Raw genomic sequence first — 22,766 nt, forward strand, 5'->3', positions numbered from 1 at the left:
TTGCAAAAAACCTCCCTCCTCCAAATATGTTTCTTCCTGCTGGAAATTTTTTGAAGTTTAATTGTTACTGTTTGGCCAGGTTTGTTCACAGGAAAACCAGAGGATGATGGAGCTGGAGAAAGGCTCAATTACTACCCCATGAAATGGTTAGAAGATCCACAAGGCCCATAGACCTTGCTATAGGAGGAGGAAGCTCGAGAGAAAGAAAGAGCTTCATGCAAATCTTATTTGGCCTGCTACAGAAAGGGTTAAAAGCGGTCAGTTCATCACTCTTCTGTGTGGTGCCTTGGAAGTTTTCACAGCACCAGATGTGTGAAAAAAAAAGAAGAAAGAAAGAAAAGCGAACACTAGTAGACATCCTGGTGCCCTGGAAGCAGTTAAATTAACACCCAGCAGGGACAAATTTGCAGCTTTGGGAACAAGCTTAAAGTTAGTCTGTTTTCATTCCTGGAGCGAATTTGCAAGTGTATGACAGTGAAGTATAGCCTGGGAAGGAGCAGACRGCTTTGGATTAAGGATGGATAGCCAGAACCGACTCCCATCATCCCTCCTCCCACTCTGTTTTGCACTTAGACTGTGAAGTTCTCAATACTTCTGCTAATCCCTATGTCTTCTCATGTCTTTTACTAGTTCCAGTAAAAAAAAAAAAAGCCATTCTTTTCTTTTCTTTTTTTTTTTTTGCCATTCCAGCTGAAACCAGACAAGACTGGAGTTATCCCAGGAAAGCCTGTGTTAGCTGGGATTGCAGCTTACAGTCATTTGGAGAAGTCTAGTTCTGCAATGGATAAAGTTGGATGTTCTTCTAACCAGAACCAAAGCACTAAATCCTTTAGTCATTCATCATTCACTTGGAGCCAGACTGTGGCCCAGCTTGCAACCACTGCAAATTATAGAAACGACTGGAAAAGAAAAGACTGTAAGAGTGCATCTAACCCATCTTCACAGAATTAAGGAAAGACCTCAGAGTACCTCTCCCTATTACAGGTTACAGAATAAACTGACCCCACAGAAATACCATGTTCTTTTCATACCTAGGAATTTGTATTAGGGGAAAGAAGGCTGGTTCAATCCCTTATAGGGTTGCTCAGCGTAGCTGAGAAGATGCATGCAGCATCAACTATAGGTCTTCCATGGATATTTCCCTCAATGCAGGATGAGAACCATCAAACAATTTGGGACGTATCAAGACCACCTGCTTTTGCGACTTAGTCATCACAAGTATTTTGGTACCAGTCAAGCATGGGGTACTTTTCTGCTGAGGTGGACTACACAGCTTCTTATGAAGGCCCTAGAGGACCACATAATCCACATCTTTCTTCCTCACATGACTCAATGTGAATCTTTTGCAAGACAGAAAGAAGCTACATTTTGGTTATTAAATGGTTATACTTCCAGCCAGGGGTTGGTAGAAGAGTTGCAGGGTCCCTTGAAGGAAGAAGAGCAGAGAATGGGATGTATTAATTTCTTCCAGTGGGCCAAATGTACATTCACATGTAACAAATAATAAATATACAAATATGACATTCTATCTCCCTGATTGATAGAGACTGGCAGGATCAACAGCATAGGCTAAATATTTAGTATATCCTTTCAGTTAGCAATTTCAAGGGCTCTGAGTAAGGCAGGTCTGGAAGGCTGCATTTCCAAGACCCTCAAACCCCTTCACTTATTTCTGGCATGGGATTCAGAAACAGTTATTTTCTGAGTGGTTAGCATTCTTCCACTCTCCCCTTTGCAAGGGCTATAAATACATTTATGCGGACGCATACACACACATGTATATATACATACATATATATATAATGTTCGTAGTCTACCTCACCCAGTCCTAACCTGCACTCTGTATTACTGTTGTCTTCCAGACTTCTTCCTGTCCTCAGACCCTCATTTCTCCTGCATTTTACTCTTTACCACCTCTTCTCCCAGCCTCTACCTCTATCACATCCTTCCTCCTTTGCTTCTATTCCCACCTGGCACCTCTTCTCTTATACTAAAGTTTCTTCTCCCTCTCTCCTACCATCAGTTCCTGCTCTTCCACACCCAGACTCCCTCCTGCATTCAGTTTTCTACCTTCCCGTCCCTCTCCAGCTAGCCAGCTGCCCCCATGGGTGAAGTTTCCCAGCACCAGTCACCTGAGTCAAGTTTAACAACCTGCTGCTGCTGACAGGAGCAGTCCCTTCTCCACTTCTTGTTGCCAAGTAAGTGCCCCTGCCACTTCCCTTGTGCTCGTGTTGGCTTTGTCTGACCCCACAAGCTASAGCAAGTCACTAAAAGAGCAGAAAACCAATCCAGAGGGAAAAAGGATATTTTTCTGCCAGCTTTGTGAGGGCTCAGACAAGTGCCAGAGCTGATGCTAAAGGAAGGTGTGGACATGTGTGACTGGGATGGAGGAGGGCTCCTTGCCCCTTTCTGAAGCAGCTAGCTATTTGATCAGCTCTGCCATCTTATGAAACCTCATCTGAGAGTCTCAAAAGCCTGCTGTGCCCTGTATCCCTTGTCCCCCCAAGGCTGTTGTGACTGCTCTTACCCCTCTCCGGTGAGGGTATGTGCTCATGGAGTCACCAGGAATGGAGTCTGTAGCCCTTTGCCTGGGGAGGTGCCTGACCCATGGTGTGGCTGTTCCTTGCTGCACTTTGAGTGAGATTTCTTAGCAGTCCAGTTCAAGGGAGCAGTGAGTAGTCCATACCCGTCTCTAGGACTGCTGAGTCCTGGGTCCTTATTCAGTCAGCGGGAAGAAGGAGTCACGGTGCCCCAGGGAGGCATAAAGCACAGCTGTGTGACTCATGCTCTCCTCCCACTCTGCCCTGGGAGAAGTCCAGCCATGCACTGCCCCTTGCTTACAGCTCTGGGCAATGTCAAGTTGAAGGCCTTAGTCAGAACTTCCATTGACATATTGTCACACAATGCAATCCACAATAATTTGAGTTTGTGCATTTCTTGCAGGCAGAGCAACACAGCTGGGGTAATGGGACCCAAGAGCTTTCTGCAGCAAGTTTATTCCTTGTGTATGTGCCTAGCTTAGGCACACTGAACTGCGCTTTCCTCACTGGCTACATACGGCRCTTAGGGCTTTAACATTGAATACAGATAACTGCTATGAAGGAGAGGGGTGAATATCCCCCATTACCTGATTTATGTGTTTTCTACTGATTCACGATACGGTGTGAACAAGCCAGATAACTCCTCACCTCTTCCCATGAACTGGGAAAATCACCCAACTAATATGTCTCCACAGCTATGTCAAGGCTAAGTATTGCTATTAAAAGACTCCATGAAAGCTGTCTGGCTTTTCAAGAGGGAATGACCGTTTGAGGCACTCAGCCACCTTCTGAATTCCAGCTGGGGCTTGATATAACTGAGCCTCATCAGAGGAGACTGAAAAGTGAGGAGGCCTTTTTGAAGAGATGCCACAACTCAACAGGGTTGGCTTGCTCTATGTGCAAAGGGTGGTATGAGGATGCCCTCAAGACCCAACTTCTTTCCCATGTACAAGGTGACAAGTGCAACCTAAGACAAAGCCAGCACCTAAATACACAAGCAGGGGTGTCTCAAAGGGCCCTTGGGGAGTTAGCAAGCTGGCGGGTGCACCCAACTGGCCTGTTTGCCTTCAATTTATAGGTATGAGTGGGGGAAGAGACATCAAACAGTTCATGGTGCTCCAGAGGTCTCCTCTGGGGAACTGTGCAGGGTGTTAAGGCTAAAAGTGGTATGTGCTGTAGGTGATGAGTTGATAAAGAAGGCTCTCAGATGATGGGGCCAGGGGCAGAGAGCAGCCGGGTCGAGATGAGCGGAGCAAGGGCGATAGGTTCAAGCACCATCCTTGGATACACCCAGGACACAAGGTAGCGACTCTGAGGCTGACACTGAGTCTGGTTCAACTCCAGACTCAGTCAGAGGATTTCTGGTGATAGTAAATGTGTACTTTTGTCCTTATCCAACACCTCCAATGGATTGATTGTAATGGCTTTGGATGAGATCTTCATTCTTTCTTCCTCCAAATATATAATAATATATAAAAAATACAGTAACATTTCCTTCCTCTCAAGCTTGTGCTTATTTAGATTATAAATTCTTTCGGGCAAAAGCTGTCTCTTACACTGTGTGTGTGCATTATCAGAAACAGGCATGCAGCAAATGAAGCAGGCAGACGGTTCTGGACTAGTTCTGTTGGAGCATCTGGATGATTTTCTGGATCAGCGTCAGATATAAATGGTAAATTCACCCATGAAAACTCTTATTAAAGTAACATTACTAGGTCTGTTACTGTCTTAATGACAGTCATCTGTAGCCTGGGGCAGATCCTCACCATAAAAACACCAGCAGTAAAACTGACTGAATGAAGGAACAAATATTTGTCATTAAAATATTCCTTCGTTTTGAACCCCTGGAGAGAGAAATTATTGGGGCTTGCTCTTGAGATAAATCTTCAGGGATTTAAAATAATAGAAAGACTGTAGGCAGAGAAATGAGAGATAGGGCTTGTTAAAATTTTTTTGTTCCTTGACTTCTTGAGGTATTCATAAATTGCCTACAAACAAGCAAAAGCTTACAGGAAAGGGCTTTTCACCATGCCAGCTCCAAATGACTGTGGAATTATATTGTTTTTCCAGGCTGCCTTTCCAAAATCCCTGCAGGAAATTGACTCAGGCCTTGACTCTGCCCTCAGAGGCTCACATAGCAATATCAGTAATCCTCACTGCACCCAGGTAAGAAGCCATCACGGACAGCCCAGTTTTACAGACGAGATCACAGGTCAAAGCAGACTGACTTGCCCAAGGCTACGGGAAGCCAACAACAGAGAACTCAACTGGAAACATCCCTATCTCCTTGTCCCCCAGACAGCATTACATCTTCACAGTTCTCTATCCCAATCTTGTCCTTTTACGCCACCTTTCTGGTTAATCCTATAAACACAAGCTCTTATCCTGTCTTTGGTGATGACTTGCTACTTCACCCCACTATCCCAGGCCTGTAAACTGTAAACTCAGCCACCAGCACTGCTGATCTTCTCACCTATCCCTTCTGTCTTGAAGCCACCACTGTCTTCTCTTACGTATGCACCAGGGCACCTTGGCTGTCCCTCTGCTTCCTCTCCCAGTCCATGTCCAAGGTCTCTGGCTTACTGGTGGCAGTGGAGTAAAATCAGATGGCTGAAGCAGTTAGCACCCTTACTGTCCCTCCTATCTCCAACAGAGGTTGCTTCCGCATGGCCAGCACAACTGACTGGTTCATGAAGTGCCTCCTGGATCACTGCAGTTCTGAAACTGACTTATCTATCCATACCGGTGGGTGGAAACTGATATTCTTCAAAGGCCTCTGTAAAGCTCATCTTTATCTTGATTCTCACAGAAGCTGGATCAACACTGTCCCTTTGAAACAGGAGACATTTCTAATCCAAGTTTGTACAGTTCTTCACAGAATGACATTTTGCTCTGTCAGTGGAGCTTCCAGGAACTTTCACAATGCAAATTAATAAYAAATAAGCCTTCAGGTTTGCTGGTGTTAGCACAGCACACATCCACGCAAGTGCAATGGTGTTTTGTATCAGTATCCTCATAGAAGTATCTTCAAAAAGCAGCCCAAATGAGAAAACAGGGACTATTTTAGCTATAGCCCAAAACCCCAAACAGGGAAGTGTTTGACCTAAGTAGCTAATATTCTACTATTCTACTAGTGTAAATACTTGTATGCAAAGAGTTCAAGAAATCGTACAGAAGTGGTCATGTCTCTGAGCCTCTGAATTACAATGTCCGCAGGGGCTGACTGTCCACAGTGTCATTGTTTACATATTTCATATAGCAAACGGAACATGAATGATATAAGGCATGACCAAGACACCAAGACAACTGTTCACCATGACAGTACATGAACTTATGACATTTTTTTCTTTGATTTTGTGTCCATAAACCAGCTATGACCATGCAATTGACAGTAGTTATTGGGATATAGTCATACATTCAGAAAATTTAACACAGAAGCTATTGCATGAAGGAATGCAACCAAAATGGAGCTATCAAGAAAAGCTGTCATCCAAATATTATTTTTATAGTGAGCGTTGAAAGAAAGGTCACATTGTTATTTTCTTACACTATGGAACAGTTTCTATTATTGCAGATTCCAAAGGTCTGGAATTGTTGTTATTTGTGATCTAAGTCAAATTTTAATCTTGGTTTGTACCAATTACCACAAGCCACTCTAGGTTTTCTCTCTTTCCTTCACAAATATTTGCAAAACAATTCCTTCACGCTTGAAAACAGAAAGGTTGCCTCACCAAAATGTGTTCTTCTTTTCTTCTTTAGTGGTAAACAGAATGGTCTAGGAAAATACTGTTTTGATATGAATCATCCAAGGCAGCCACATTTTCTTTGAGAAATTTTAGGGGCTAAATTAGAGGTGTAAGTTATTGCTCAGCAGTGAATGATAACAAGAGTTCTGCTAGCTGCACTTTCAAAGAAGCCGTTAGCTCTTTTTTTCCTGATGCTTCTTCCTTGCATGGCACACTAACAATCCAACAGTTTAACATATGCTTTTTATAAAAACCGAATGCTGCCCATGTTTTTAAAAAAAGGTAGAAGGCCATATCCTGCTGCTTACTATGCTGCTGCAAGTCCAACTACTCTCTACCAAAATAAGTGAAATTACCCTGGGTTTACACTGGAGATAATGAGATGAGAATCTGTCTCAGCATCTCCACAGAGTTGCCAGGTTAGCTGAACTACCATCTGTATCCCTTGGAGATATTTAAGAGTGATGCATATATATCAGTTAAGCTCTGATTTTCTGGGCATCTGAAAGGCCTGGTGTAATGGAGGGGGCTGTGAGGTGAGGACCACCTCCCCACCTGGAGCTCCTCTGAGCACGAGCCCCGTGCAGTGGCTCATCCCTAGGGCAGTGCTGCACCGCCACCTCTCTCCAGCTCTGTGACCACATGTGGCTGTGCTACGTCACTGGGTTGTGGCACACATAAGAGGCCATCCGCCACAGGCTGCAAATACAAAGCCTTGCTGTGGGAGTGCACAAGGTGAGAGCCAAGTGTGGGATATTCATGCCTGGAATCAGTAACATAGAGGGGATTCCTCAGAGTTCAGTAGGGAGGAAGATTGGTTGGATTTTAAAGGAGCCTGTTAGGACCYGGTGAAGAAAATGATCTAAGGCATGCCCCAATTAGGGCAAGTAAGGGCAAAAATGCCCCAAACTGCATCTAATCATGCCACATTCTTGGATTCTTAAAAAAAAAAAGAGAGAAAAGAAAAAGGAGAGAAGTTGATCCCATCCTCAAACAGATTAGAAAAGAACAAGAACTAACAAGGCCCTAAACTCTGCACAGGGAAACACAGTTGTTGGTTGTTACTACAGAGACTTTAGCGGTGCTTTAAAAACAGGGACCACTCATGCAAAGTGGGGACTGAAGTTCTCATGATTCCCTTCCCTTATGCTTGTTCCCAAAGCTGAGACTAAATATGGCTCTTGTGGTCCACAGGCACATGCCTGGATGTACTAGATATGGGGGCCTTGCCCCATTAGGGTTCCTGTTCTCATGAGCTCAGCCTTCTCTTCTCCCCTCTCTTGAGTGAATGAATTTGAATAAAAAAATGTGGAGAGAAAGTCAGCTTGAAAGCTCTGAGTTTAATTTGGCTTTAGGTCAAAAACAGAAGGGGATGAATAATATTTTATTTGGTAGATACTGGCGTTTCTTTTTTTGACTTCTCCTTGATAGAAGGCTGATGAATCATACTGAACAAGTCACATGGCTGATCAAAAACTTTAAAAATATGTGCAGAATTTCTTATACTAGTCAAAACCACCAATTTTTTTGTTCAAAAACCTTAAGTCTTACTCCAGAAGCATCTTTCATTGACTGTATTATGTTTCTTTGAGGAGAGAAAGTTAGACTTCAGACTTCTTTCACAGTCACAGATTTCTCCCACAGCAGTTCAGGTTCTGCACTGCAAACCTCATTTAACCTGTGAAGAATTTGGAGGTTCTAATTATTTCCTAAACAAAGAGAATATTGAAGTTGTAAGAGTTTTTCTCTGACTGTGCATATGTTGCCTCCTGATAGACAATGGAAAGGTGAATCTTTCCCACAACGATGAAGAATAAAACCCAGAAGCAAACAAAACCTTCATTCAATTCAACCTTCTTCCAGGAAACCAAGATGATTTCCATCATTTTTATGACTTTTCCCTAGAGGCAAAAGACATCTAATTAGCAAATCCCACTACGAACTCCCTCCAATTTGACACAAAGTGAATGTGACAGGCAGAGAAATTATAAGCCCTACATTTTCATTTAGCAAGCCTGGGCTGATAAAGTCAAGTTCAAATGCTTTTTGGCTATCTTAAAGCTTGAGGAGTAAAAATCCTGAAAGTGAGCTGGTTCAGCTAAAAATGTGAATTTATAGTGTTCCAATCAGTGCTATCAGCCCTTTATGAATGCGCATTCACATTTCCAGCTATAAAGCAATCCAAACAGTTCTTAGATGGCCCTTGTAGTCCAGATGAATCCAGGATCTGAGGAGGAGTTGAATGATACCTAGCAGAATCAAATCCCGATTCCTCATGAAGAAATAGGGCATGAGTAAAATAAATATTAATCATGAGGTTAATTAGTAAGTGCTGGTAATTAATCATGTATTACTGTTAATGATGTGTAGAACTCCTCAGAGGTAGGAGACTGTTCTCCAGGAAAGAAGAGAGTGCAGGTTAAACAAGGTGATGTCCTCATTGCTAAAATTAGCATGACTTGACCTACGAGCTTTCTTTGCCCTTTGTTGCCTTTATTGGAATGATAATGTTAAGGATCTCTCCTTCCACTCTAATTTAACATTCAGAGTGGATCTATGGAGAAGGGAGCTCTGTACTTGAGGCACTAATAAACATCTGGCTAATATCCCTATCACAGAGAAATGTAGCCAACACCTAGCTAAAACAGGATACCCCATTCAATTGACTGCACTAACCAGTCTCCCTGATAGCCTCTCAGAATAGTGCAGGGTCTGAATTCTTCCTCCAAATCATGCCCCAACCATATTTCATCTGAGGTTCCTCAAAATTCTGATGGGCTTTGATATTCAGCCACCAGGTAAGGCTGTTATCTGGGGTGACTAAGTGTGGAGCAGAGCAGGTGGGACAGGGCTGATCTGCTCAGCTAGTAAATAGCTTATATATGCATAGTTGATAGCACTGGAGGCAAGTGGGAAGTGAAGGGGTCAGAACTTACAAGTCTGGGAAATTGTGGGATGAAACAGGAGAATTATAAGAACCCGACTCTACTTCACAGATTTTAAGTGCAACTTCATAGCAAAGTGAGAATATCAGAAACCAACTTGAAATGACATTCAAGTTGTAACTCGAGTGTGGGTTCGGTGTCCATATAAATTAGATTATAGGAGTTCTGCATTAGGATAGATCTTGGCAGGAGTCTTGGGAAAGCCAGGACTGTAGATATAACAGGCTTTTGCACAGTTCTCAGACTTCCTAAGACTTTCAGGATTTCCATTACCATGGAAAAGTAAAACCTCCTGGAGGCACACTCTGCAAATGTTGCCCTACCTGGAGCTCCAACAGCCAAGGTGAAGATACTTATAAACTGGACAGGCAAGCCTTCACTAAAAGGTTGACATGCTCTTGCAGCTGTGCAGGTAGACCCTAATAGAGTTCACAGAATTCATAAATATGGCCAGGTGAACAGTCATGTTCAAGCCAATCCAAAACCCTGCAATTTACAGACCAACTGTATTACTAAGTATTGTTCCCGCAGCTACAGAACACTACTGAGAGACCTGCCTGATTTCCTAAATTTCAGCAGAACTTTGGAGCAGCTGGTAAGGATCTTAAAAAATCCAGTTACCTCTCTAGAGCATAGAAACAACAGTGTTTTTGCTGCAAAATCCCCATAATCTGTGTCTACAAGGCTTCTAAGCTTTGCAGCTATGCTGTGGGTCAGGATAGCCATATCCTGCAGACAAAACTGTGAGAAGTGGTGTGAGATGATGGGAGACTCTGGAAAGCTACTTGCAGAAGTCTGTGATGATATGCAAAAGTCCCTCCTTTGTGTAATATATGAAGTTTGGCACTTAGCAAAGTTCATTTAGGGAAAGTTTCCTAAGCCAAAAGATCTTGTGGCTACACAGGTGAAAGATCCCACTACACTCACGATAAATCTTGCAAGTACTACTGTGGCCATGTTGCCAAGTACCATCTTGTTGGCTCACCTCCCTGAGTAGCAGCGCAAGAGGACACAGAGCAGGGAGCTAACACTGTCTCAGCAGAGTTGCTCTTAGTGTTTTTATTGCCTTCCAGAATGTGACCTTGCATATTTTTWAAAAAAATAGTAGTTTGCAAAAGTCCTGCCTGTCTCTCCTGTGCTGACAGATTGCTGGAAGCTTCATCATGCTCACCCAAAACAGCCTAAATATTTCACCTGGTGAAACCTCTTACAAGGGAATTACTTGTTGGAGAGATTTATGATTAGTCAATCAGGGAATCTGAAAGAGTTAAAAGGAGAAAGATTTCTACGTGTACAACTATATTTACTTTAAGTTTTTAAAAACATTAGAATGTTCACCCAGTTTGGCCGAATGATTGTGAATGATTCATTCACAATGTTGCTTTTCAGTGGAAGATTTAGGGTTTGACTTTTCAGTAGTTTGCTCTAGTTCTTTTTCATGTAAAAAAAATTCAGGAATGATCTGTACACCTAGATTGCCATTCTATACCCTCAAATGCCTTGAACCAAGCCCCACCAAAACTTCAGAGAGTAGCTTAAACATCACGAGATCAAATATACCCTTCACTTGTTTTGTTTTTTGAGCTTTTTTTTTTTCTAGTTTCTGAGCTTCTGGGTTACAGAGAGATTATGTATTTCAACTTCAATTGGCAAGTCTGAAACTCAGGATCTGGGCACACAAGCAACTTTCTGTAGCATAACTGAGCTACAACAACCATGTCAGAGCACTGTGTCTCATGATGAAACAGAGGGAGATGGTCATGTGATATATAATTGTAGATGCAGCTGTGACAGCCTTCACCTTCATATCTAAGCATGTATTTTATCCACAGAATATTCCCAGCAGTGTGATGGGTGTTCATAAAGCTCACAGATAAGTCTTAGTTTTTCTTTGCCAAACAGATAACAAATGTGTAAACAGTATTTTTGTCATGTCAGTCAAAAGATATCTAAAAACATAATTTCCTAACCCTGCCTCCCTAAGGAAAATGATGACATAAAATTTAATGGCGTAAAATACATTATCTTAGATAACACAGGAATTTGTTAAAATTTTGCCATTCAAAAGAGCCTAAAATTTTGTAAGCTATAAAATTTAGATAAGACTCCAGAATAATCTTATCTCTGCCCTATTATCTCACCTTTCTGGGAAGTATCTGCATAATATGTAGCAGTGGCATATTCATTCTATTGGTTTAAGAAAAAACAGTGTTGTGGACATGCCTTTCTTGAGATACTTACCAAATATGAATCCATGATACACCTGAATAGGCACTAAATATGCCATCACCAACTCTGATGAAGTACATTCTAAACATGGCATCACTAGCTCTGATGAACTATATCTTGAGATGGTCATTATTTGCCACAATTACACATTTCCTGGAGGAAAAGCATTTTCACTACCACAACGGAATGATTCTATTACAAATGAGGAGGAACTTGTCTTACCTGTCTATGCTGCTGAGAGACTGGATACTGCAAACCTGAGATTTGCTGGCTTTGCTGCATTTTCTGAAGCATCATTTTTTGCTGCATGGCTAGGGGTACATTGGGTGGCCTTTGAAGAGGTTGGTTTGGGAGAGGCTGAGAAGGTTGTGGCTGTGGCTGTTGTTGCRGCTGTTGCTGTGGCTGTTGCACTGGGGCTGAACTCTGGGCCTGCTGCGTGTAGTGCAGAAGGGTAGGCTTGCTTTGGGAACCCAAAACAGAAGGCATCTGCTGGTTTGTTTGCTCTGAGTTAAAGTGAAATAAAGGCTTTGTGTTGCCATGATGCTGCTCTAGTGGTGGCTGAGCACTGTTGATAAAGTTTCTGTTGAGGTCCTGAGGCTTCTGTTGCATGATTAYGTCCATGGGATTGCTCTGGGGAGTCGTCGGTTTATAAACATAGTTGTTCATCCCTTTTGACTGATTTCCATTCACTGGTACCCCAAGCATTGCTGAGTTTTGTGGGCTGAACTGCTGCTGACGAAAGGAAGGACTGGGGATTTTCTCCTGCACAAAGGGTCCAGGGGAAGGTCCAGATGGAGACAAGGTGGACCAGTTGGCCGTCTGGTTCTGCTGCTGCTGTTGCTGCTGAATCAAGGCATGCTGCTGCCGGTTGGCTGCTATCTGTTTGAGCTGCTGTGCATGAGACACCTCCTGCCAGTTAGGCAACGGTCGATTGGACACAGAAGAAACCTGTGACACTTGTGTTTGACTCTGAGGCACCGAAGGGATGGGTGAAGAGGTGGACATGGCAGCGGTGGCCATACTGAAGGCTGGACCTGTAGAAGAAGGCCTCATCTGTGGAGAGCCCACAGGCGCCTGATTCATGCCTGGTGCATATTCACTCTTTATCACCATCTTCTCCATCTGTAGAGATCTCACAGGGCCTCTCTGGCTCTGCTGCCCAAGGTCAATGTTGAATGGCTCGTCTTGTTTTATGGTGGCATTTATCATATTTTCTAGCTCAAGATCACTCATTGGTGGCACCGATATGTTAGTCAGTTCATTAAATAGTTCCTGAAGCTCTGGATCCATCATTTGTTCCCCTGAGTCTTCCCCATATCTGTTAGGGAATGTGTTCTCATGGGACAGCTGACCATCTAAATGTTTGCTGCAGGACATTGTTTCTCCTGGTTCTTTCTTTACCTCTTTCAAAGTCATATTAAACATACCATTCCCACTAGGATGTGTATTGTTTGCTAGGTTGCTGGCCTTTCTTTGTGATCCTTGCCCCATAGGCATAGTTCCTGACATTGACTGGCTTTGGCAACTGTTAACATGATGTCCACCTTGTCCCATTGAGAGATTATCACCCACTCTTATCCTCTTAATGTCAAGGAAAGAGCTCTCTGAAACACCATTGGGCCTCTTGTTGTTGACAGGTGACAGATTTACCACCAACTTTCTCTTCAAGGAGCCTTGGAGCTGAAAGAAGCAGAGAAAAAAATCATTAGATGACACTGAAGAGCCAATCTGTTCGATGCTTATGGAAGGAGCTTGCAAGTTAATAGGCAAGTGAACATTGCCCAGTGTAGAAAGCTATTCGGGGTAGCACGAGTCAGTGAAACCAGTGTCAATGGAACTGAACAAAACTGTAATGAGGCATGCTGTAATGAGACATCTCCCCATCACCATCATCCCTGTCCTTATGGCCACAGGGCAGCACCTTCCAGCACTTTTTGGGCACCACTGACTGACTACTGTTGATCACAGATCACAGGCCCCCTTTCCCCTATGCATGCAGGCGGAAGGAGGTGGCCGTAGCCATAGCTGGCAAAGCCTAGGACATATCTGCCCCCAGTTTTGCTCCCATCTAACTGCGCCAGACATAGATCTAACGTATTTTCAAGACATCAGAGACTAATGCAGTCATGAAATCTGCCCTTGAGCCTATCAGTGCTATAGGATTTCACTTCAGTGATTTTGGTATATGATGCAAAAGACAATTTTTGACTGCTGTAGAGTCCAAAGTATGTAAGAGAAATTGTAAAGATATGCATGAGATCTAAGCATCCTGATCTCACACAGGTTTATACTAACTGGAGATCAGTAAAATTATGTTCAAATCTTGAAATGAATCCACTGGAACCATGTCAGCTGATATCAGCCAAGGGTCTGATCCATGATGTACTGCTGGATTATTTTTCAGATATGTCTATTAATACATTAAGCCCTAATTGTTTTTATTCTGAAACATCTGCTATAAAACATACAGTACATGCAGCACTGCCCTGAGAAACTCTAATGTAACTCTATTTCCTTTTCCCTGAATATTTACAGTGATACTTTCATCTGCTCACAACCCCTGTAGGCCTACTCAGGGAAAATAGGTTCACAGCCCTGTCCACCTGATATATACTCATCCGCCACAGTTGGACATACAGATTCCTTTCTGCGCACATAAAACAAAGGTGTAGCTCCAGGAGCTTAAAAAAATTGGACTCCATGCATATACCCTCAAGTACAGTCGCTTTGAATTTCAAAAGCACAGTTCATAAAAGATCACTTTAAAACAAATACACCTGTCATATCCTTAGCCCTCTACATTAAAGGCTCACACCCAAAACTAGACATAGTAAATACACACGCATGCAGATCTAGCTAAATACACACACACACTGTTGCTGTTTCAGCTGCACATAATGCAGTGAGCAATGTCAGGAAACTCCGCAGGGAAATCCTGCTCATCTTCTGCCTTTTATTCACTTGTGCAGCAGTGCCCTGACCTAGGAGACAACAGGACAATACCACCTGATAATACCTGGGTGTATCACTAAGAAAACAGTGCCCATTACAATTATGGTATCTTGTGAAACTGTGACCAGGCAGAGGAAATGTTAGAGAACGTTAGGTTTCATGTTATGTGAGGAAGGATAATTTATGAGATCTCAAAATCACATTATTTATATTGTGTGGTTTCATGTACGGAAGTCCATGGGCATATATATGATACTCTGTTATGGCCCATGTTCTTCAGGCATGCCTATATGTGGGAGCTCTTCTAGGATAACTCCATGTGTGAACATTTTTATTCTGGAGTGAATACCTGCGAGTTGCTTGGGAAGGGCTTGATCAGCAAATACATATTTCCTTAGTTCACAACTATCCTTCCATTGCATCAGTAGGTCACTGAATGTGCTCCTCAGAGCAAAAGCTTATCATTTCTCTGAGCCAGAAAAACTCATTTCAAAGTTCAAGTTCAATTTCCAGTGTTGCTTTCARATCATAGATTCATGTTTTCATTTTAAATGACAGACATGTTGGTGCCTATTTGTAGAAGTCCACAGACCCTGTGCCTTCAAGAGTGACTAATTGTCATTAGCTGTCCCAGGGGAGGSGTTTTTAGGTGGTCACTTAGAAAGTGCATGGACTGTCTTTTGGTTAACATGTTCCTTCTGACACATGAGTCACTGTACTTTCCTTTGCAAAAAAAACGGTAAGCTGTACTTCCTTTTACCATCATCTTTGCTATCACTGTGTTTATTAGAAATCATTCTCATGCCCCCAAATTCATCTTCCTGGGAAATGGGGAAGTCCCCAAGTCATCAGAATACATGACTTGGCAGCATATTTTGCTTTCAGATATGCTGCTGACAGCAAGGATGAACAGGTAATGAATAATATATCCTCTGCATGTATGTGTTCTATGTGGTTAATATGCCTTTCTGAGCTAATTTTGCTTTTGCTTGACATTTTGAATCAGAGGGAGCTGTTTAAAATGTCTTCACATTTTCAAAGCAGAGATGGGTGAGGTGCAAAGTGGTTTGCAYGATGTCACGCACAATTCAGCAGCAGAGCCAGTGAGAGCACCAAGATCTCCTGATCTTCCCTTGACCAAGCACTCCTTTTCTCATTACCCTCTGATGCCAGTGCTGGGTGTACAGCGTGGAGTGGAGGACTCGGGTGGATGCTGCATCTCACTACTTATGCTCTGCTAAAATGTTCACCAAAAAGAGCACTATGAATTTATAAAGAAGTAACAAGTGCTGACTTTTTGCATTCCTCAGACCTTGCAAACACTGGCCTCTGAACTCTGACAACACCTTGGTCAGTAGATATCCCCATCTTAAAGAAAATTATGCACACAGAGTGGGGCTGTAAAGGTGCAGGAGCCTCTTGGAGGACTTCATGGACGCTGCTGAAAAGGCCTTTATTTCTCTGCTGGTCTCATCCCCTCACTAGGAAGGAATAGGGAGGAGAGCGAGGACGTGGGAGGGACGTGAGCCGCACACAGGGATGAAGCCTCCACAGCCTGTCTGTGCTGAGATGGTAGCAAATGTGTGGCAGGGTAGTTCRTGGTGGACCGGTCCGTGTTTGTTCCAGTGAGACAGGCAGCACCCACCACAGGCCTGTCTGTCTTGCTATTTCATCTAAAACYTGCCTTCTTCACGGCACTGACATCTGTGTCTTGCGCCCATTTTGTCTTCAGGAGGGAACCGATCAGGGTTCGATCACTCAAATCTTTGCAGTTTTCTAGTACATTTTTCAACTTTTTCAGCAGCCAAAGCCCTTTTCCCCAAGCAAAGCACACGCTCTTTGGGGGGGGGGGGGAAGAGTTTGCCAGATTTCAAGCTCCATCTCTTCCAATTTGCAAGTCAGGATTGATTTGGGTCAGTAAATATAAAGCAAAAGTTCCTATGCACGTTACACACAGGCACATTCCTCAGATCAAATGGGCTTGTGATTACACATCTCAAACCACTTGAACTGTGTAATACTGAAAGACTCTGTGATGGGAAATGTGTAACATGACAGTAACCAGGAGAGGAAGAAGTCCTCCATGCACAGCTCTGGCCCGCAGTAGGTAGGCAGGACTTTATGAACCATCAAAGAGTATATGCTTTTCCTGGCAGCCTGCATCATTGTAAGACCTTTTGATAAACAGGCTCTGGTGAGTCAGCATGCATTCACGCACTTACAGCGAGGAAGTGCTGGATGCATTGGTTTTCTGAAGTTAATCTCAACAACGCAATCTAAAACTCTGGAGATCCCATTTGTAAGACATCGCAGTGCTGTTGCTGCACAAACTGCTCAGGGGCATTTTCARCAGAGAGCAATACTCTAGAGATGACTGGTTTAAATGGCACAGTGTGATACTAAGTCCTGTGCCGAAGGACAATTAATTCCTATTTAAGACTTATTCTGAATCTTAACAGGGATTTAAGAGAGGCAGCCTCTTCTCTAATGCTCCCTGACACCAGTCCAAATCAGGAGGAGTTCTACCAAGCTAATAACCTGGGCTCATCAAAAGCTGGTATCAAATCATTTCTCTTTTTTGGCAAAACCCCAGCTCATTTAGTTCACCTTTCTTTTTGGCCATTTTTTTTTACTGAATGTAGAACTAGATGATTTTGCTGAGAATTAATTATTTTTTCCTGGTTCAAAAGCTTTTTCAGAAAATGCAAACAAACAAACATTTTTTGCTGCAAGAGCACAATTTGTCAATGAGAAATTTAGGATCCCCCCCCAACACACATATCCAAATTTAAAAATATTTTTATCAGTTCTTTGACCTAGTTCTAACAATCACTTTCTACTGATTTCCACAGGGACTGTCCAATATGGCCAAGAAAAGAATTTGGCTGAGACAGGGGGAAATTGTAAGGACTATTTGGTTTCAGTTTCATTGAAAATCTTATTTTTTGAGTGCTTCTTCTGTTGGACTGCACTTAGAATTTGCTTTATTTCTTCTTTTAATAATGCATAGGAGCACAGCACTCGAGAGAAGGTCTAGGTTAACCATCCAGCAGTCTTGAGTTTTATAGCTCGTCGGACAGGTARAACGCGCCTGTCCGTCTGACTTGCCAGCCTATCTCCATACTGCTTGGATATCTCTACAGGAATTCATTTCCTGGTGTTACCAATCCTTGACCTTGTAGAGCAATGTTAATAACATCTGTGATTGTCTTCTCCAAATGTTTATAGCTAGACATTTAAGGCTGGGCTGAAACAACAATTTACTTGATGCAAGCTGCAGAGCAAATATCAGAGTGCGAGAGTTTTAAGTCTCCAGTAATCTGCATTAGCTGAAGATGTAAAAGGAGGATCTCCTATAGCCTTTGTTCTCCCATCGCTCACATTTTCATACTGTGGTTTGCAGCGGCCTTAGCTGCTACAGTAGAACAATGGGAACAAAAATGCGCAACTTGCTGCTAAGTTAAAACCAAAGTGATTATCATACTTGGTTGCGAAGTGGGCAATGAGGCATCATTAGAAATTCACGTGGAGTAACACTTCTGATGTTAAAAAAAAAAAGAAGCTTTGGATTTTCTGCTTTTAATATAAAAGCAGCAGTCAAATCCAGTTTAAGAGGTCCCTTTTGGACTTCCTAGACTTTCTCACAATGTGTGCTGATTGTATCTATGGCTGCACTGTAAACAAAATCCTTCATGTGTCTGGGGAGGGGAAGGGGTAAAGGAATTACATAAAAAATACCAAAAATATGCAAACAATGAAAGTTGCCAAAAAAAAAAAAAAAAAAAAAGGGAATTCATTCCAAAGGAGGAAAACATGCTGAACGCTGCTTCTTATTTATGCTGTGAAAGCACCTTTGAAGGCCAGACCTGGAGCAAAGCCCCCTCGTTGCGGGCATGGCATGCCTCGCCAGAGCTGCACCCAACGAGAGACCTGATGCCGGTAGGGCCCGATCCTGAATGATGGCTGCTCTCATTTTCCAAACAGTGGTTTCCACTGCTTGCTGTCCACCTTCTGCCATGTCACCTCCTCCAGGGTCGGGAGCCAAGCCATGCCAGGGGGCACCTCTCTGMATGGGTTTGGGGCTAGCTCAAGGGTCCTTGAGCACAGCCTTGCCTCTGCTCYGTGCAAGGGAGGACGAGACCTCTCTCTCTTGATCTCCTTACCCCATGGGCCCCCAGGAGGATGCCCCACATTTGCACCTGCAGTGCGTCAGATGTCACCGGTGCGTCGCAAGCAAAGGGATGTCAAGGTGAGGGGCCCTCTTAATTTTTCTGGAGGCCCAGCCTCCAAGCTAGAGGTGAAATGAGGCTTCCTGACAACTCACCAGCRAGGCGCCTACTCGGAAATGTGTGGAGTCATGGTCTAAAAACCCAAACCTGATGCTTCAGCTCTCTTAAAGTTGTGATTGCATGCGCATCCTCACAGGTCATTTCTTACTACAGATGCGCTTGTTTAGGCACAGGCAAAAGGGCTTCCCACCACTACTCGTTCTACATAACTAACAAACATCTGCCTGCTTTGACAGTTCTTGCTCTTCCCTGTCTACAGGGCTCAGCCATGTGAGTTTGAGCTGTGGGAGCAGCTGGTTTGCTCTCATGTCTCTTCTGAAGATTTAATTAGCATACTCTTATTCTGAGTAAGGGAAGAAGGCTAGCCTCTCCCCAGCCTGGCTGCTGGGTGCTTTGGCTGCACTGAAAGCAAAGCCAAGGGTATTTATTTTTAATCTTTTGTGTCGATTTGCAACTTCCACCTGACACGGCTGAAAACGCAAGTGTGACACTTGTCTTCAGAGAGATTTTAGCACTGGAAGTTCAGAAAGTCTAATCTGCTGGAGAAAGCTGATCTTGGAAACAATATTAATTTTTCATACAGGACTGAAGCCCTGGRCATACCGAGCAATGCAGAGCAGCACAGAGAGCGGGTAAGTCCATACAGTGCTGTGCAACTTCACGCTCCGGTCAAAGCAGGCCTTCTATGTTTGCGAAGAGTTACGCAAGAGTAGGAAACGCTGTTTCCTGCCCCAGCCTGCTTTGCATAGAGTCAGCTCCAGGTGTCTCTTCTTTGTGGTCCTAAACGCTGCCTGCTCGCAGGCTCGTGCGGAGCCAGCACGGCTTTGGGCCAGCAGTGTGCCTGCAGCCTGGGGGCACGACCTCTCACCAACAGCTGAGAGGAGGAGCAGATGCCTTCAGCCACTCTGCAAGCTCTCCTGGATGGCTGTCCCTCCACTCAGCTAACCCCTTCCTCACTAAGACCCCTCCGATCACATGGAGCAAGATTTGCTGTCATTCGGTTTTCATTCTGCACAGCCCAAACCTTCCCACCTCCCATCTCTGTCTTCTCAATCGTAGGCACTCTGGGGCAGAGACTTGGTGTCTCTACAGGGTGTCTTGTACTGGAGTCCTAATGCTGGTTGCTCCTTAAGCATAAACACCGCTGTCAATAATAATGGTGACTGAGAGGTAATACAAGTTTTTCTCCCTGTTTACTGTAATAAATGCCACTAAATCTGAAATTATAGTAACAAATAAGGATGTTTCTTGGCTGACAAGTATCCACTTAATTCTCATTAGCAGGGGAACAAGGCTGGAATAGTAATCAGTATGTTAGAAATCCCACAATTTACCTTCGCTTATGGAAAAATAACATATCTTGCCAACTGAACATACCAACCTAAAAATGTATCTATATTATTCACAGTGTACTGCCTAGAAATATAACGCCAGGGCTTTGGTCCAAGTTGCTGAAGCACAATAATTATATTTTTTATGCAGATTTTACATCTGATGGATTATAAAATATCATGTCTAGCCACAGTCTTTAAGACGAATAGGAACACAGAGAAACAATAGCACTTTAACTAGGTCAAGATTGGTAATCAGAATGTAGCAGTCATTACCGTGTGCAAAACAAATAGGCACAAAAGATCTGTATTTCTTATCCTGCAAGCTGTGTATTTGTCTTCTAGAGAAGTCTCTTTTCTTTTTTTTCAGATCCTTTTCAACCATGAATAAATTAACAATCACTTTATGTGAAAACTACAGAAATTTATGTCAATGTTTATTACCATGAAATGTAGAACAAAACATAATGCAACCTGAGCTTTGGGAAATGCAACTGCTTAACTGATCCTATCCTGATGAGAAGGAAATATCAAATGCATTATAAATGTTGACAGGATGATCAGGCATGTAAAAGAGGTCATCCAACACCACCCTCCACATTGTTTACCATTTTCATAAGTCAGCTTAAAGTATTAAAAACACATACTGTCTTGCACAGGAAGCTCCTAATCCATAAAAATGTGGCTGCTGTTATTTGATTTGCCTTTTAGAGATCAATGGCATAGAAGATTTCACCTAAGGAAAGACTGTTGAATGCAGTCTGGTCCTAGTTTTCTGCCAGCATCCCTTCTGAACTGGCTGTGCAAATGCTTTTGTAGCTTCATTACAGCACACATCCATGCCCACACGTGGATTTTTATTACCTGTCTAAGCACCCATCTCCTCTGCAGTACTATGTTTCAAATGTTCAGTCAACAGAGGAAGACAGCAGACATCTAGCCAGCCTTGGAAAACAAGGAAATATTTAGACTGTTTTGCTCTTCCTGCAAATCAACATGCGTCACACAGGGCACTAATGCCAACTGTTTGGCCTTGAGGTCTTCTGCAGGGTAAGTTACAGTTCACAGGAGATACAGCCATCGCTTGACAATTGGAAAAAAAATATATCCCTCCAGCATATTACCTAGTCATGCTTTCAGTATCAAACAGGCTCTACCAGACAGGTCAAGGTGGGCCAGCTTGAAGAAGAAGTGCCTTCCATCACTGCTTGGACTAAGACTACTAATGAGCTACAACAGAAATGGCTTCTTGTTAGGAGGAAGGAGTCCTGATCCTTTGCCAAAAACTCTGAYTGAGAAGTGAAATTTAGGACCGAGTCCAGGCCTGTGGTAAAAGAGCACATCTAGAGTGGAACTCAAGTGAGCTGCACTCATTTGTTTGATGGCTTAGTTGGACCTATACGGTCCTCTGCCTCTCCCCAGCATGCACATTCACCCTATTAAGAAGGATGTACATTAACAGCAGTACTTAATAGCCATTTTCAAAACCTTGAGCTTAAACCTGCAGTGACAGGACTGGCCAAATGCCACTGAATAAGAGTTTGACCTGTACAAGCAGAACAGGCAAAAATGTTACTGAATTTTGGAGACAAACAACAATGATTTAAGAGTCTAAAAGATTTTGCTATGAAGAGAACAGACAATAGAAGGAACACATAAAACAGAAAATTATAAAAGTAAATCTAAAAAATAAGCCCCAGGAGCTTGGGTCTGTCTCCTAACTTCAGATCAAGACGGTATTTAGCAAACTTGAATGGCAGTAAATTCAATCCCAGTCAAAGGATAACCTTTTTCTTTCAACACCAGTAGAGTCTGTGGAAGTATATGGCAGAGTTCCAGAGCTCAGCAAGATTCAAAGAGGGATCAGACATTTGTTTGGAAATGGGAAGATGCAGACTTATGATAGATGGTGATAACAAAATATTTAAAAGGGGATGTGAAAAGTTAAACATCCAGGTTCAAATCAATTTAAAGTTAATAGGGTTTGGCTTAAGAATGATGGTGACTAGGGAAGGAAGAGGCAAGGGGGGAAAGGAGGTGGTTGCTATTTGCAGACCTATCGAGGTGACTGTGTATCTTCCCCCAAAATATTTGTCATCACCACTGATGAGGTGACACAAGGGATTAGACCAGGTCCTGTTTTGCAACTCCTGTGATCCCCATACTTCAGAAGTCTGGAAGAGAACTGTAAAAATGGAAGTCATTTCACCTGTATCTAAATATTTTACTACTAATTGTACTCCCAAATTTCAGTTTTAGCCTGAAAACACAACTAGAATGACAAAATAGTAATGAATCATAAAAAGAAGTTTGAGACAATGAGAGATCATTAGTAGATTATGGGAACCCTGAGTGCCTTATTCTCTTGAATATGTCATTCAGTGTATTTTCCATCATCTGGCCTTTCTTTGAGTAGTATCTTGGTAATATTTTATGAGAACGTTGAAAGAAAACAAAAACAAGAAAATGGCCAGAGAAGGTGAATAGAAATGTTTGGGAACAAGTAACCACTTAGCAAGGAATGATCCAGGAGCTGAAAAAGGTCAGTGTGGATAGAGGGGACCAGAAGTGGTCAGGGGTAACAAAAAGGCACTCACAAGGTAAAACAAACAAACAAACAAACAAACAAAACCCCCAAACTTCAGGAACCGGAAAGGTTATCGGATGATGCTTAAAAGGAAGGTAAGAAGTGACAAGAGGAGTGAAGATGAGGAGTGAAAGATGTTTGCACAAG

General features: G+C 42.9%; 1 protein-coding gene across 1 annotated transcript in view; it reads right to left on the reverse strand.

Moving 5' to 3' along the window:
* The window catches only part of MAML2 (mastermind like transcriptional coactivator 2), a 79,894-nt gene extending 65,094 nt beyond the window's left edge, over positions 1–14,800 (reverse strand). The window contains exons 1-2 of the mRNA XM_026069389.1: positions 14,762–14,800; positions 11,683–13,140 (exon numbers count right to left, since the gene is read on the reverse strand). Of these exons, the coding sequence (XP_025925174.1) occupies positions 11,683–13,140; positions 14,762–14,800 (1,497 nt within the window). The remainder of the gene's footprint in view (positions 1–11,682; positions 13,141–14,761) is intronic.
* Between the last annotated feature and the right edge of the window lie 7,966 nt (positions 14,801–22,766).

Source organism: Apteryx rowi, unplaced genomic scaffold, assembly GCF_003343035.1.
Source record: "Apteryx rowi isolate R43461 unplaced genomic scaffold, aptRow1 scaffold_294, whole genome shotgun sequence".
NCBI classification, from domain to species: Eukaryota; Metazoa; Chordata; class Aves; order Apterygiformes; family Apterygidae; genus Apteryx; species Apteryx rowi.